The 14,333-nt window shown below is 34.6% G+C and overlaps 1 protein-coding gene across 10 annotated transcripts in view; it reads right to left on the bottom strand.

Annotated features, from left to right (window-relative positions):
- Nucleotides 1-14,333, bottom strand: part of LOC110827440 (uncharacterized) — a 55,917-nt gene that overhangs the window by 5,382 nt on the left and 36,202 nt on the right. Inside the window, exons 6-8 of one of the 10 annotated variants that reach the window (XM_087346720.1) lie at nucleotides 5,598-5,784; nucleotides 3,438-3,542; nucleotides 2,277-2,403 (exon numbers count right to left, since the gene is read on the bottom strand). The exons of 3 other annotated variants lie outside the window; for them this stretch is intronic. In XM_087346720.1, coding sequence (XP_087202846.1) covers nucleotides 3,485-3,542; nucleotides 5,598-5,784 — 245 coding nt within the window. In that variant the 3' untranslated portion in view covers nucleotides 2,277-2,403; nucleotides 3,438-3,484. Of the gene's footprint in view, nucleotides 1-945; nucleotides 2,404-3,429; nucleotides 3,543-5,597; nucleotides 5,785-8,865; nucleotides 9,852-11,131; nucleotides 14,112-14,333 lie in introns of those variants that run through there. 6 more of the 10 variants (XR_015534602.1, XM_087346729.1, XM_087346726.1 and 3 more) reach the window with 6 other exon arrangements.

Below are 14,333 nucleotides of genomic sequence, written 5' to 3'. Positions count from 1 at the left end.
CAAAGATTTGCTTGTCACACATGATCATTCTGTAGGACATGGAATATGAAAACCACTCAACTGTGTTCATGTTCCATGCAACATTATGACGCTGAACATGCCAGTACATTCTATTCTGTAGAAGAATTTACTTAAACCAAAAATTCTTGACAATTATAAATACATGTAAGCAACAATGGTGATATTTTCTTGCGTAACTATTTTTGCATTAAATCACAGTCACAACTATGCAGTTTCTTATTTGTATTAGAATCAAGTATTGTGTTATAACATGTTCTGCATCCTTGGAATGTAAAAAGTTCCAGTCTATTCTACTCATCAAAGGTAAACAATTTTCAGTCACCAGATGTCTATAGTAAAAAACAGATGATTGAACCATATAAATGTATAAGTACAGTTGGCCCTTGATGGAAGCATTTAAAAGAAAGTAGGCACCATACATACTTCTCAGAAGATCAGTTTTATATTTTTGATACATGCCCTTCCCATCATTATGGAACATGATTCAGAGTTGCAAAAACAACACAGTTCCATCAATCTTGGAAGTGTAGTTCTGACAGTATGTGGATAGGGATATGTGAGCTGGGTAACAATTTGGTACATAAGAAACTAGTATTATGATAAAATACAAAAAACAGGAAAATTAAGGTAAGTTAAATTGGAATGATGACATCAAAGATGGGTAAAATGTTACATTCGAGTCATGTTTATGCTTCAAGACACATTAATGTTCATGTGTCACAGCTCACACAAGATCAGTTGACGGTGTGTTGCTTTAGCATAATGCATCATACCTAAAGTCTTGCTGGCAGCCATATTAGTGCATTAAATTTCTACTCAAAACTCTGTAAATGTTCACATTCAGACTCATGTTCATACAATATTTCTGATTGGGAATAACCTCAGGAATAAGATCCTGAAGTACTGACGTAAAGCCACTAGACATCCTGCATATTTGTTCTGTTTTATTTCTCTGCACACAATATTGTTTTCTTAGTAGTACTTGTACCTCTAACAAAAGTTACATTGTGTTAAAATTAATTCATTACTCACTGAGAACTGTACAGTTTGCAGCATTATAAATAATGAGATAACTTCTTATGCAAAGACAATGGATGGAAATATTATAAATGCCAGGTGTGGCCACTTAAATAAATGTAAGGATTCAAATTGTGACATATACATCATACATATTTATTACATTCCACAGAACCATAAATTAGTCAGATAATAATAGGATGTGGAATAAGTTATACTATACAATACAATTCATACCTTTATAAAGATTTCACATAATATAATCAAAGGGTTCACATAAAGTAGTGATATGTTAGAAATACATCCACCCATAACATACAGTAAATAAATTACACTACCCATTATGACTTATTTGTAAACATTAGAAATTCATCAATTAAATTTCTAGACCACAGTTTTGAAGAATTTGATACTGTTCTTGATACATCTGGTATTTTTTATGTATGCAGTACATTTTTTGTGTTATTTGTATGACATGTGTAAATGAATGAATAATGGGAGGGTCTTAACTATCCTTATATTTAATAGTATTTGAGGTTCTTGTGGTGGTGAGCAAAAATATGGCTCCCTTTCAGGTTGTAGTACAATGTAGTCTGGTAGAAGTTTACCAATGTTTCAGAGTTCCTTGCTGCCTCTACCATCAGGGTGATGATAGAGGCACATGATGACGCAGGCAGCAAGGACCTCTGAAACATTGGCAAACTTCTACCAGACTACACAGCACCACAACCCAGAAGACAGACATCTTCATCCTTATATTTGCCTGCTTCTTTCCCCTTAAAAAATACAATCCATGGACTACTTGATTACATACAGTATGATTGTAAAAATCACAAAAAATGTCTATTTCTCAGTCTTCTTTCTTCATGATTAGATGTGCTCCCTGCATTCAGTAAGTACTAAAATCAGACTGTAAAACTAGTAGTTAGTTGCAGTTACTGAAACTGAACACAAAATAACATACATGTTTATATAATAGAAAATAGATTCTGAGATATCTTTCTCAATAGTTTCTGCATTTTACTCTATAGAAGTTGGAACTTAGATAGAAAAAGTTTCTTGCTTTGTATAGACATGTCACACTGTTCTCCACATTCATGAAAATACCACACTATTTCAATTTATATAAAATACATAATCTTTAAGTCATTCACAGAGTGTGACTGCGGTATATGTGAACACGCAGACAGCTCCTGTTCTTAACTTGCTTGCCACAATGAACACAAGTGAATGGACCTTTGTCAGTACCGTGAACATCTCTAAAGTGGATCCTGAGGTTTGACTTGTTCACAAACATCCTTGCGCAATATGGACACTTGATACTTGGAAAAGATGATCCACCACCATGGTAAGACAAGAGAGTACCTGAAACCCAAAATACTGATGTCAGACAGTGAGAAAGCAAGGTAATTGGTTGATGATAAGTCTTCACATAAAATTAACAAACTTCATGGTGCATGGTCTTGCTTTACAGCTTGACAATTACTAAACTAGTAAAGAAAATTCCATTCTTTTATAGAACTCAAACTACGTTCACAGAAGTTCAATGTCATGAACTGCCATAAAAAATTACCAATATGACAGTATGTTTTCTACTGTGGTGACAGTGCCACTCATTACCTTCACAGGAGTAAATACAGTGGCCAATGATCATGGAATAAAATATTGTTGGATAAAATTGCTGTATCTCCACACTAAAAGAGCAAGACATTTTCCATACAATAATTTCTAGTTATGGTACATTACATGTAAGGAGGGAAATGCTTACAAAATAGAGGAAGAACATACCACATGTTAGGAAAAACAAAAACCAATGGCTTATAACATTACTGAGAAAGATCATTCCTGTTGAATTTGAACACAGTATGATGTGACTTAATTATGCACAATTTCTTCTCTCCTTCCTGTCATTATGTACACACTTTATTCAATTAATCAAATGAACATTATAATTAACCAGCAAAGTGACAGCAGAACCTCAACTTTCAATAATATGAAGCTTGTCATTTGACACAATCCTGAGCCAGTTCCATTTATTTCCATTCACACAATCTATATCAATAAAATGTTTCTTAATATTAGTCTTAACACTACCCAATCCTGGATCCAAGAAAACAGCATATAACATCCATTGTCATCAAGCAGTTATATTTCACTCATAGAAAACATTTCGTTTTGCTACACAGTTATAAATTAATAATTCTTTAAAGTAAGCCAGATTACAGGTCATCGAAAAAGTATAATTACAAACACCACAACCTTCTGTTACACATGGGATTCTTTGGTATCTTTAGCTGCAGAAAATAAGAATTCTTGAAAAAAAATATCACCATTGTAAAATATTAGCACAATATCTAATGCATGATTGGTTTGGACATATAACTGTTTATCGAGCTTACCAAAAACAAGATCCTGAACACATTCCTTATCGCAATATATAATATGGTTACTGACTTGTATGGTTTTCACATCTTGAAGATGTAAGTTTTAAAATCTGCCGAGGTCTGAAAAATAAGCATACATCCAATTGAGATTCAAATAACAATATCAATCATGGATAACAGAGACTTTGGACTTTATCAATTACCTTGTATTACAAAATATCATCAGTATCAATAACATTAAATATCATGACATAAAACAGCAGTGACTGCTTTTATAAATCTTGCATATAGAAGTTAGAGCCAAGATAGCTCAGTCAGTATAGTGACTAGCTACAGACTGGATGACTGGGGTTCGATCCCTGATAGACAGAGGATATTTTCCTCTAGCCTCTGCATCCAGACCAGCTCTGAGGCCCACTCAGCCTCCTATCCAATGAGTACCAGGGTCCTTTCCCAGGGGTAAATGCAAGGATGTGATGCTGACCACTCACCCCCATCTACTGCTGAGGTCAAGAATGAGTATGAGCTATATATCTTCTCCCCCCAAGCGACTTACATGGTGTGTAGCGGGGCTGCTTTTTACTTACATATCCATGTTAGGAGCCAGGGTAGCTCAGTCAGTATAGTGACTGACTACGAACTGAACAACCATGGTTTGATCCCCAACAGGGGCCAAGGACTTTTCTGCTACCTCTGGGTTCAGACTAGCTCTGGGGCTATCTAATGGGTACTGGGGTCCTTTAATAGGGGTAGAAGTGCAGGCAGGGCATGATGCTGACCACTCACTCCTATCTAGTGTAAAGGTTAAGAATGAGCGGGAGCTACACCTCCCTCCCCCACCAAGCATATAGTGGGACAGCTTTAATTACTATATTTTTACATACACATATTACATTTAAGCCATATTACTTTAAGACTAAATTACATTACTGAGTTTTGGGTATAATGACACATGCAAAGTTCTCTCTTCTGTATGTTGGCACAGAATCTTGCCAAGACACCTGGTGGATTCAAGGGGGTCTAGAAACCATACAACCAAGAATGCATTTTGAAGACAACATTCTGTCAGCTGCAAAACTAAACATAAATGATCTGACAAAATTAAATACAATTAATGAGATTTGAGAGCTTATTTGTTATTTTTTATTCTCGAGCGTAATGCATGTATCTTCTAAATGCATACTTTGTTATTCTGCATACTTAATTTGCTTTGATGTTCATTTACTGAAGATATTTTTAGTTGTTGCAAAGTTAACCAAACAACAAATACCACATTAAATATTTATCACATCAAGAACTGTTTGATGCAAAACTTTTAGACCTAAATGCGCCTTCTATTTTATGCCATATACCACTTTATTTTTCAGAGTTATTTTTGAGGAAACTACCAAGTTTGCTTTGAGCTTAAACTAAAACACTGATTATACTGCACTGATATATAACAAAATAAACAAAATTCACTTCAAGTCTGAAGATGGAGGTGATACATTCCTCCAAAATGATGGTAACAATGTATAAACACCACATCCCAGAAAACCACAAGTGACAAAATTAAATACACTTGACAGCTTTTACTGTAGATCCCAGTACCAAATTTCACTGAAATCCATTCAGCAGCATCAGAGATGAACAACCAAAAAACATTTAGGAACAGGCAATTGAGCCAGAGGCAATAATGGAGAGACTGTTTATACTACTGTAGGATAAATAGCATAATTGGGGTTAAAATGTTTTTACAATATGACATAACACATAAAGTATGTGTTCATTTAGGATTCTTAACTAACTTAAAAAATTAAATAGCAGTACAACATTCAATTAGACATATTTTAAACAAAATATTAATGTACCAATTAAAAATGTTTCCATTTTAAGCACAAGAATGTCCTAGAATTATAAAAGGGATATTACTAAATGCTGTATCTAACTTATGCAAGAGAGACAACCTATTTTTTAATATTTATGGTTTGGAAAATCATATTTGTAGAATTGTATATATAGTATATATCATTATTTCTGTATATGAGCAACATGATAATTATGAAAGAAATTAACATTAAAATCAAACAACCTGGCACGTGGTAAACTAACCACCTAAGATTATTCAATATAATGTATTTGCTTGTTATTCTAATGAATATTCTACTCTAAATTCTATACTTAACAGAGGCCCACCTCTTGTGATAATTATAGACATGAGAATACAAACTGTTCTTGTTCTTCATAGTGCGGCCACATGTGGAACAAATAAATGGGCCACGTGCCTCACCGTGCAGGTTGGAAACATGCTTCTTGAGACTGTCCAGGTGGTAGAATTCCTTATGACATACTGTGCAATACAGCAGTGCACTTTTGCCACCAACTGTAACAAGAAGACAACACTGTAGATTGTCCTGATTCAAATAATTACTTTAGTTTACAAACTGATCTTGATAAGTTAATGAGCTACATGTAATACAGGCAAAAAGCATATCATCAAGGGTTAAGGCTGAACACAAGTCTCATAGCTCTGTGGCTGAGCGGTTAAGTTGGATCTTCGCAGTCTGGTCACTGTTCTCAATACATTTGGGATGCAGTTTGATGACATACTCCAGTCTATTCCACTCCACTCAAATGGTATAGTAACTGAAGGTATGTGAACAGTTTCATGCAATCTAAGCTGGACTAGAATGAAATGAACACAAGGAACTTCTCCTTAAGCGTTTCAGAAATAGCAGTGGCATTAAAGAAACTGCTTTCAGAACATAAATTAACTCAAACTATTAAACAATGGAACTTGATTTGTAATTACATAAGTCAGATTTTTATATTGTTGTTATGTTTATTAAGTCCTCAGCACGGCATATAAACCATGCAGAATGTTTATTTATTTATAGTTTATTTAACAATAATTTTCAGTAGCTCACAATAATGAGTGGATGACAATTAATAATGAATTACAAAAGATTTGGAAGGAAGTGATCGTGGCCCAATTTAAGATAATATCAAGGCATCTGCTGGAGGGACTGAGGAAGACCTCGAAAAACATCAGTCAGGACAGCCAGTCTTGACTTACTGAATCCGAAGGTTCATCACCGAATTAACCAAAGCCCTCCACCGGACCCTGTCCTGGGCCAACAAAATCCAGTCTCCTTAAACTCCTATCTCCCATAGATCCTGCCTGACATTATCCTCCCATCTACGTCTAGGTCTCCCCAGGGGTCTCTTCCCCTTAGGCTTCCCAACCAATACCTGGTGCACACCTCTTGTCCCATCCATGTGCGCTACATGCCCCACCCATCTCATTCTTCTCAACTTAATCACCTTGACAATATTTATAAATTACTAATGTAAGTAGTTAATATCAACAAAACATTCTGAACAGATGGGTTTATCATCCACCACATTTAGCCTAATAGCAACTAACATCATCTTATCTGAGATGTGGTTAGTCTGTCTGTCCAAATGCTCATAACACATCTCTAAGATAATGGAGATTTGTTGCAATTTAAATGTAACTGCAAGGGTACCACCTGAAAAAGTCTTCAGGGGATTAACAGCAAACAGACTGTAAGACCCAAACAGTAGGTGCTGTGTGAAGATTAAGAAGTACATCATACAGATCCATGCCACATTATAACACATGAGAAAGTGGAATACAGAAAGTGTTTCTTTTCAGGTACATACAATGTATCATTCTCTATACTGATCATTCTTTGAACCAGTATCATGTGTCATAGGTTACATGCAGTCCAGCTCACTATGTTTCATTAGCATACCGCATACCACTAAACAGTTAACTCCAGAGTTAAAGTCCATCTGGCAACGCCACAGCACAGCAGTTTAAATTAATATAAAATCTTATAACAGAGCAGAAAGTAAGAACCCATTAGGTATAATATTAAATTCTGACTTTACAGATATAAGAACACAAATAAACAAGCATATGCAAACATAGATGTATTTTGGTTGCCAGATGTCTTGCAAACTGACAGTGTCGGGCAAGCAGCAAAGAGGGGAACATGCTGCATGGGCACCAACACGCATCCTAAAAACACAATCTCTTCCATTACCTCCACACTTTTAGTTATGCATAGTACCAAGATTTAACTTGACAAGTTGAAGTAATTATGGAGGATGAAGCACACCAAAGAAGATACAACAGAGATATTCACAGTAAGGATTAAGAAATAATCTGAATGGACCATCCACAACAGTCAGTTTTTTTGAGACAGCTGCTGCAGCACCAGGCTACGCTGAATCTTTACCTGACTGCTAAATCCAGTGCAGCCTGAGAACTAGGGAGCACATCTCAAAAGATGTCTGGCGACTAGTGTAATTAACTTGCTTGTACTTTCCGGCACAATATAAATACTTCAAATATGATAATGTTGTGAAAGAATTAGAACAATGTCTGGAGTGTGATCTGAGGCCAACTATAATGACTGATATTTTTTTTAAGGCTGTCCCTAATTTTTTTCTGGAAAATGTCAGGAGACAAACTTCTTAAACTGAGAAAGTTTTAGTCAATGAGTAAACATTTTATGTTTTATTCAGGAGAACCCAGTTTGAACTGTGATTTGTATGAGCTATTATGCTTTCATGGTTATTCTGTCTCCCAAGTAAATATTAAATTCTCCAGAACCATGGCTAGCTATTTCTCGCTTCCTTTCATCGTCAAACAAACACTGGTTTGTTGGTGCAGTGAGAGCAAAAGATTTCAAAGCAGAATGATGGTAGGAACAATTCACTTTAAAATCAACTTGGCCTACCTTAGAGTGAAACATCTGATGGATACAAAGAAAGTTTCTTCTTGTAAGAGGCCCACAGGTAATCTTCTGGCATTCCTTTCCATTTTAGAGCTGGTATGTTGAGGGATTTTATAGCAACTGTATTGCTTTGCAGAATGATGGATACTAGTTCCTACTTCTGAACATGTTCATATGTACACATGATTACTTCAAGTGTGCACGTGGATTACTTAATGCTGTTAGAATGACTCACAATGTTGAAAATATCAGTTAGAACAAGATGGACTTAAAACACATATACTGTGTTAAACATGCCAGCCTTATGAGACAGACATGTTATAAACATTTTGCTTTTCACCCATATGTAAAACTAACAAAATTTTGTAGAAGAATTTCAGAAAGTCATGATTTCTTATAATCAATATAGTTTTCACATACAAGATCACATATGAAGATCGACCAGACTACACAGTGCAACAACCCAGAAGACAGAAATCTTTATACTCACTGCTGTGAAAACCTAAAATCTTACAAGATTACATATGGATTATAATTCATCACATTTTTTCAAAACACAGAATCACTTTCTGGGTGATGACACAGGCAAAATAAATGGGAAAAGGAATAATTCTTCAGTAAATGTACTACATACAAATATAATGGGATGTTCACTTGGAGAGGGAGTGAGAAAAAGATAAAATTGCAAATGCAAGGAATATAAAAATATGTTTTTATTATTGCTTACGTAGGTAAAAATCAGATGATTATTCAGTGTAATGATATTGATCTTTGAATCTTCTGAACATAATTATGAAGGAGATGAAATAGATAAAGCATATATTAAACTGTTATTATTTGTGGAACCCACAGACACACAAATGAAATGTAAACATTGAATATTTCAGTCACATACAATTCTCTGTTATTCAAATAAATGATATTGACTTTTACATGATCTTTATAAACACTGGACTAATTTAATACAATATTTAATACAATATTTAACTTTTATGCCATTAGCATTATGCCCATGTTTAGTGCACAACATGAAACTGAAGAGCTTTCTTAGTCCTATAAAATATCCATGAAATGTAGAAATACCGACATATACATCCTGCAGAAAATGTGTTAAGGAATTAACTCACAATTTTTCTGGAGAACCAAACCAAAATCAATAAAACTGCCCTTTACAAGGCTTTGAAATTCCACTGATGTAAAGTTTCCTACTTGGGAATACGGGGCAAATAGAAGCAAAATGAAGAGTATAACATTTGTAGTGTTATAAAAGTAATGATCATTAAAGGAGTTATTTTCTTTGATACAAATGCGGATACCTTTTTACATTCAATATTTTACAGTTACCAAATGGTGCACAAAATAGAGGAACTGTTGTTACCAGATACTAATACATAAAGCAATTCTCTTCATATTTAAGTATCATGGTTGCTTTTATTGTGGTACTGCAGCTAGTGAGACTCTGCATAACAATGGTAGAAACGTGTCCAGTCAGGTGGATGAGAATGTTGCCCTCGTTTAATTATTTTATGAGGAGGTATTGACCGCTGGCAGATTCGAGCACTACAAGTATTTCTTTCACAACAGCGCCATACCACATGATACTGTCTTTCTTGATGTTTTGTATACATGTAGCCATCCAACAGGAGCTTCCGTTGTCCACGTTTTGTTACTGCATACATCACTGTGAACCAAATATTAACACAGTGCTAATTAATATCATAACATCTTAACTATATGTGCATATATTCTGTACAGTATAAGTTTAGATAAATGGTGGAAGATAAAAACATCTCCTTTCCAAAATCAACTAGCACTTCACTCAGCTATATCAGTGAAAAACTGTGTTACATTTTAAATATATGCAGCAAGTTTTAATGTGCTACAAAACCACAGACATATGCAAGAAATGGTGTAGTAACTCAGAAACATGAATAACATGCAACTCAATTATGGCACCACACTTTGTTCACTACCCTTATTGGCATTAAAGCAGGGGCGGTGGTAAACTGAAACTGTTTTATTATGTCTGGGCATATTCTTATTTTTTAATGTGTGTATTAGAATTCTATATGCTGTATGAAATACAGTAGGACCTTGAGGGAAAAAGAAAATACAGAACTGTGGCATACATGTCAGTATCATCTTAAATATGCACTACAGTCTGAACTTACTTATTCATGTTAATTTCACCAATGGCAATGTCCAGAACAACAATATGTTGAATTATGCCGTCAGTAACCAAGTTCTGTAATAATTTTGGTTGAATGCTCTGTAATTTCGTTCTTTGTACACCTTTCTTTTATCAACGCTCAGTGTCAATGAACCCTTAAGCCGATATGTGGATAAAAGTGAATTAGAACATTTTGAGTTGTAGTAGACAAAATTTCATTTCATTATCTGTAGAATGGATCACTACGAAATTATTTTAATAGTTTCTGCAACACATTCTTTTCCTAATTTCTATAAAAGAATGGGTCAATAAATTAAACACAGTTATATAAAACACACATCCTGCATAGATGCCTTTCAGTAACAGAATAATTTACCATTCAAACCATAACACATTTTATACACTCTGGTACAAATTATTAGCCACAGATAGTGAATTAATAATAATACAGCGGTAACATAAAATTGTAAAGACATGAAATTATACACATTTTCTTCAACTTCTGGTCACAAATGAACTGTTTTTTCCTAAATATTTTAACTTTCTAGCAGTCTCCTTAATGGTTATCCTGGTATTCACCTTCCGCGGGTTGGTAGTAAAGAAGAAAAACCCAGGTACTCGAGGTTGAGAGTTGTGCAAGGGGCTCATAATCTTTCCATTAAAATACTACTTTCAAGCTCTACCAAATTAGAAATTATACAAATGTCATAGCAGAAACCCATTTCTATAAGTGATGGAATGTAGAGATAAAAATATTGCAAGGACATGGAAGATGGATTAACAAATACAACTGACATACTAATGTTTTATTCAACACATACAAGTTTGCAATGCTGTTTCTGGCTTTCACTCAACACTCATACATTAATTCAGGTAAAAAATCACATCATATGAATCCTACTTTCAAAATGGTTTTTACTGTGCAAACACTAACAGATACTACTAACTAGCCAAAGAAACTAGACAAGGAAAGGGACCCTGAAGTTCTCTGTGACGACTCTTAATATGGGCTGTAAGAGTATCCTGTCGTGTGAAGCTCTTGTGGCAGATTTCACAAACAAATCTGTTTTTAATTACAAGGGCTGACTCTCCTCCTCGATATCTTAGGCTGAATTGCAGATGGATTATCTGTAAAAATTAAACAAAAACTCCAATTACAGCAACACTCTAGCAAAGCTGATGTTGTGTACATAAATAATTTCCAGTCTACTCTAGTTAAGTTAACATAAGCATAAAATTAATGTTGCAGTGCGCTACGAAATTCAATTAATCAATCAATTAAGACAATGTTAAACGTATACAGAATTATACTGTTAAGATTACATACCATTATCAGATCATCCACTTGTTGCAGAACACTAATTTTCAAAGAGATCTGAGATTTTCTTGGCAGTAAAAATTGATTGTGGTTTCTGAGCTGTGATAATGCCTTCAGCTTGTTATCTATGTTCCTCTGAAACACTGGTGTGACTTCAACCGTGAAGTCAGGCAACACATTACTCCAATATGTTGGTAATTGCCTAGAAGACTACATGACCCCACAACCCAGCAGGCCACAGTCAACACTAACCTTCAATGTTTATACATAACAATTATAATTGTCACTGATCATATTTTGAAAAAGTCTTTCCAAAATAAATTGAGTCTTTTCATTTACTCTTCTTTATGTTTCTTGCTGAAATATGTGTCACTTGTTGACAATGATTATTCACCTACTACGGTTATTATAAAAATGTTAATCTCAAAGGCATGCATGCATAGATTAATATTACGGACACAGTTCATTCAAAAAATTACTTCAAGAATTGAAACATTTCTGATGTCACAGCTTGAAAACACTTATACTCATAAATGTCACTCATTTAAAACAATAAAAGGATTTTGTTTATTTTGAGCACCAACAGTATTAACTGACAGGCTTCCACAGCAATCCTTAAGAGTAGTTATTTATCCAGCAGTGGAATAATCCTTTCTTACAAATGTAGAACCTTTAGACAGATATACCTTCTTGGTAAATCTGTCATGGTATTTGTATTTAGAATATAAAAGTCATGTTAAAATTAGCAGACTGTAATATAAAATTATCAATCTTTATTGTACAGACTGGGATACTGGATACTGGGAATGACCCGTTCTTCAAGTGCCTGAGTGGCAAGTGGGTCCCAACTTTTCATTGGCTTGATCCATAGACATTCGGTAGGACTCCTTGGACGAGGGATCGGCCCGTCACAAGGCCTCTACTTGTACACAGGACAGCACAACACAGAAAAACGCGGACAAACATCCATGGCTTGAGTGGGATTCGAACCCATGGTCCCAGCGACCAAGCGGCACAAGGCCTACGCCTCAGATCACACGGCCACTGCGGACCCCCATTGTACAGACAGAGGGTATTTTTTGTTGGATAAATTAAATTTTTATGGATTTAAAGGAATAGCAGCACAATGGTTCAGATGTAATGTAATAAAGATGTATGTATGTATGCATGTATTATAAGCAGCTTTTGTGCAAAATTAATTGATATGAGTAATTTTAGGTATAGGAACAATTATTAATCATGCTTCTGTAGATATTTTAACAGCTGTAAAACACATATCAACTTACTGCTGAATTCTACATAGTTTACTGATACAAGTGAGAATGTATGTTACCATAATTAGAATAAAAATTAAATATGCATAATACATTAACAGATAACTGTTTAAATCGGCTTTATGGAATGAAACACCCAAGGTTCTCTTCTGACACGATGTAACCTTATCTTATGAAATTATTTTATATCATAATCTTTTGTGAACTGATAACATTTTTTTTTTTTCATTCCTGGAATTGTATACCACAGTAACTATTAAACACCGTCACTTTTCAAGTACTAGAGCAGAGCGCTCCTTTCAGAGCTCCTCGGGGGGTTGGTCAAGTTTTTAAAAGGCAACCAACCCCCCTTCGGGAGGTTGGTTGCGTTTTAAAATCTTGTGTAAGAAACTAAACCATTTCATTTGTACTTTTATTATTTTGTGCAGACATTCAAGACCTAGGTCTGGTCTTAATGGAAATGAACTATTTTTACCATGTATTCAACATAAACAGAAATTAAAATCAGACAAATTTGCATTCGAGATGGCAATTACACAGAAAAATGAGTAATAATTAACAAAATGTATATACATATGTAGAGGCTTATGCACACATGCAAAGTTAGGCTGCATACAGCAGTTTCATTTTCCAATTTTAAAATAAAATTATATGTTATTATAAGTAATATTCCAAGATATTGAAATAAACTTGTATTATTCACACTAAATTAAATACCAGGTTTATCTCAAGACATTTCCTTAATACAAAGATGTCTGATGATAAATTCATGAGTCACATTATGCACTGCCTCAAAATGCACTTTACTTCCAGATAAATTAGTGCATATTTTTCTGGTACAGAACATTTTTGGGTCAACCCTCCATTATTAAATGCATTTATTTCTTAGTGACACACACATGAATAAGTAAAGTGTGTTAAAACTAAAGGTGTAGAATAGGTCAGTGAAACATTGTTGCTTTTAATTCTTTCAGTTCTTTCTATGGTATAGATAAACATGAACACGCAGACTGTTCTTGTTCTTGGCAATACGCCCACAGATTGAACAGTTGAATGGTCCTCGATCATCTCCATGTTCATTCTTGGCATGTACCAACAGGTTGGCTTTGCTCACGAACATGCGGGGACATACAGGGCATTGTAATGCTGCACGACGACTTGTGCCCAAAGGCACCACAACTGTCAGACAAAGAAAACAAGCTGATATATACATATATGTATAAATTTGCATGTTAGGTCTGGAATTATTCTGTAACATTTTTTACTGAAATTCCTCTTCATTGCTCACCACCAAACCAAAGTCATACATAACTGTCATGAGGTGCCATATGATATTACCCACAAGACAAAGTTATAACTTCCTAAATATGTAGTATCATACTTCATAAAATATGAGGTTAA

The sequence above is a fragment of the Zootermopsis nevadensis genome, unplaced genomic scaffold (genome assembly GCF_977971745.1).
Source record: "Zootermopsis nevadensis isolate Lab colony 2312 unplaced genomic scaffold, Znev_1.0 Znev_ptg000010l, whole genome shotgun sequence".
NCBI classification, from domain to species: domain Eukaryota; kingdom Metazoa; phylum Arthropoda; class Insecta; order Blattodea; family Termopsidae; genus Zootermopsis; species Zootermopsis nevadensis.
The sequence above is the reverse complement of the archived record's forward strand: the minus strand, read 5'-3'. Positions and strand labels throughout refer to the sequence as shown.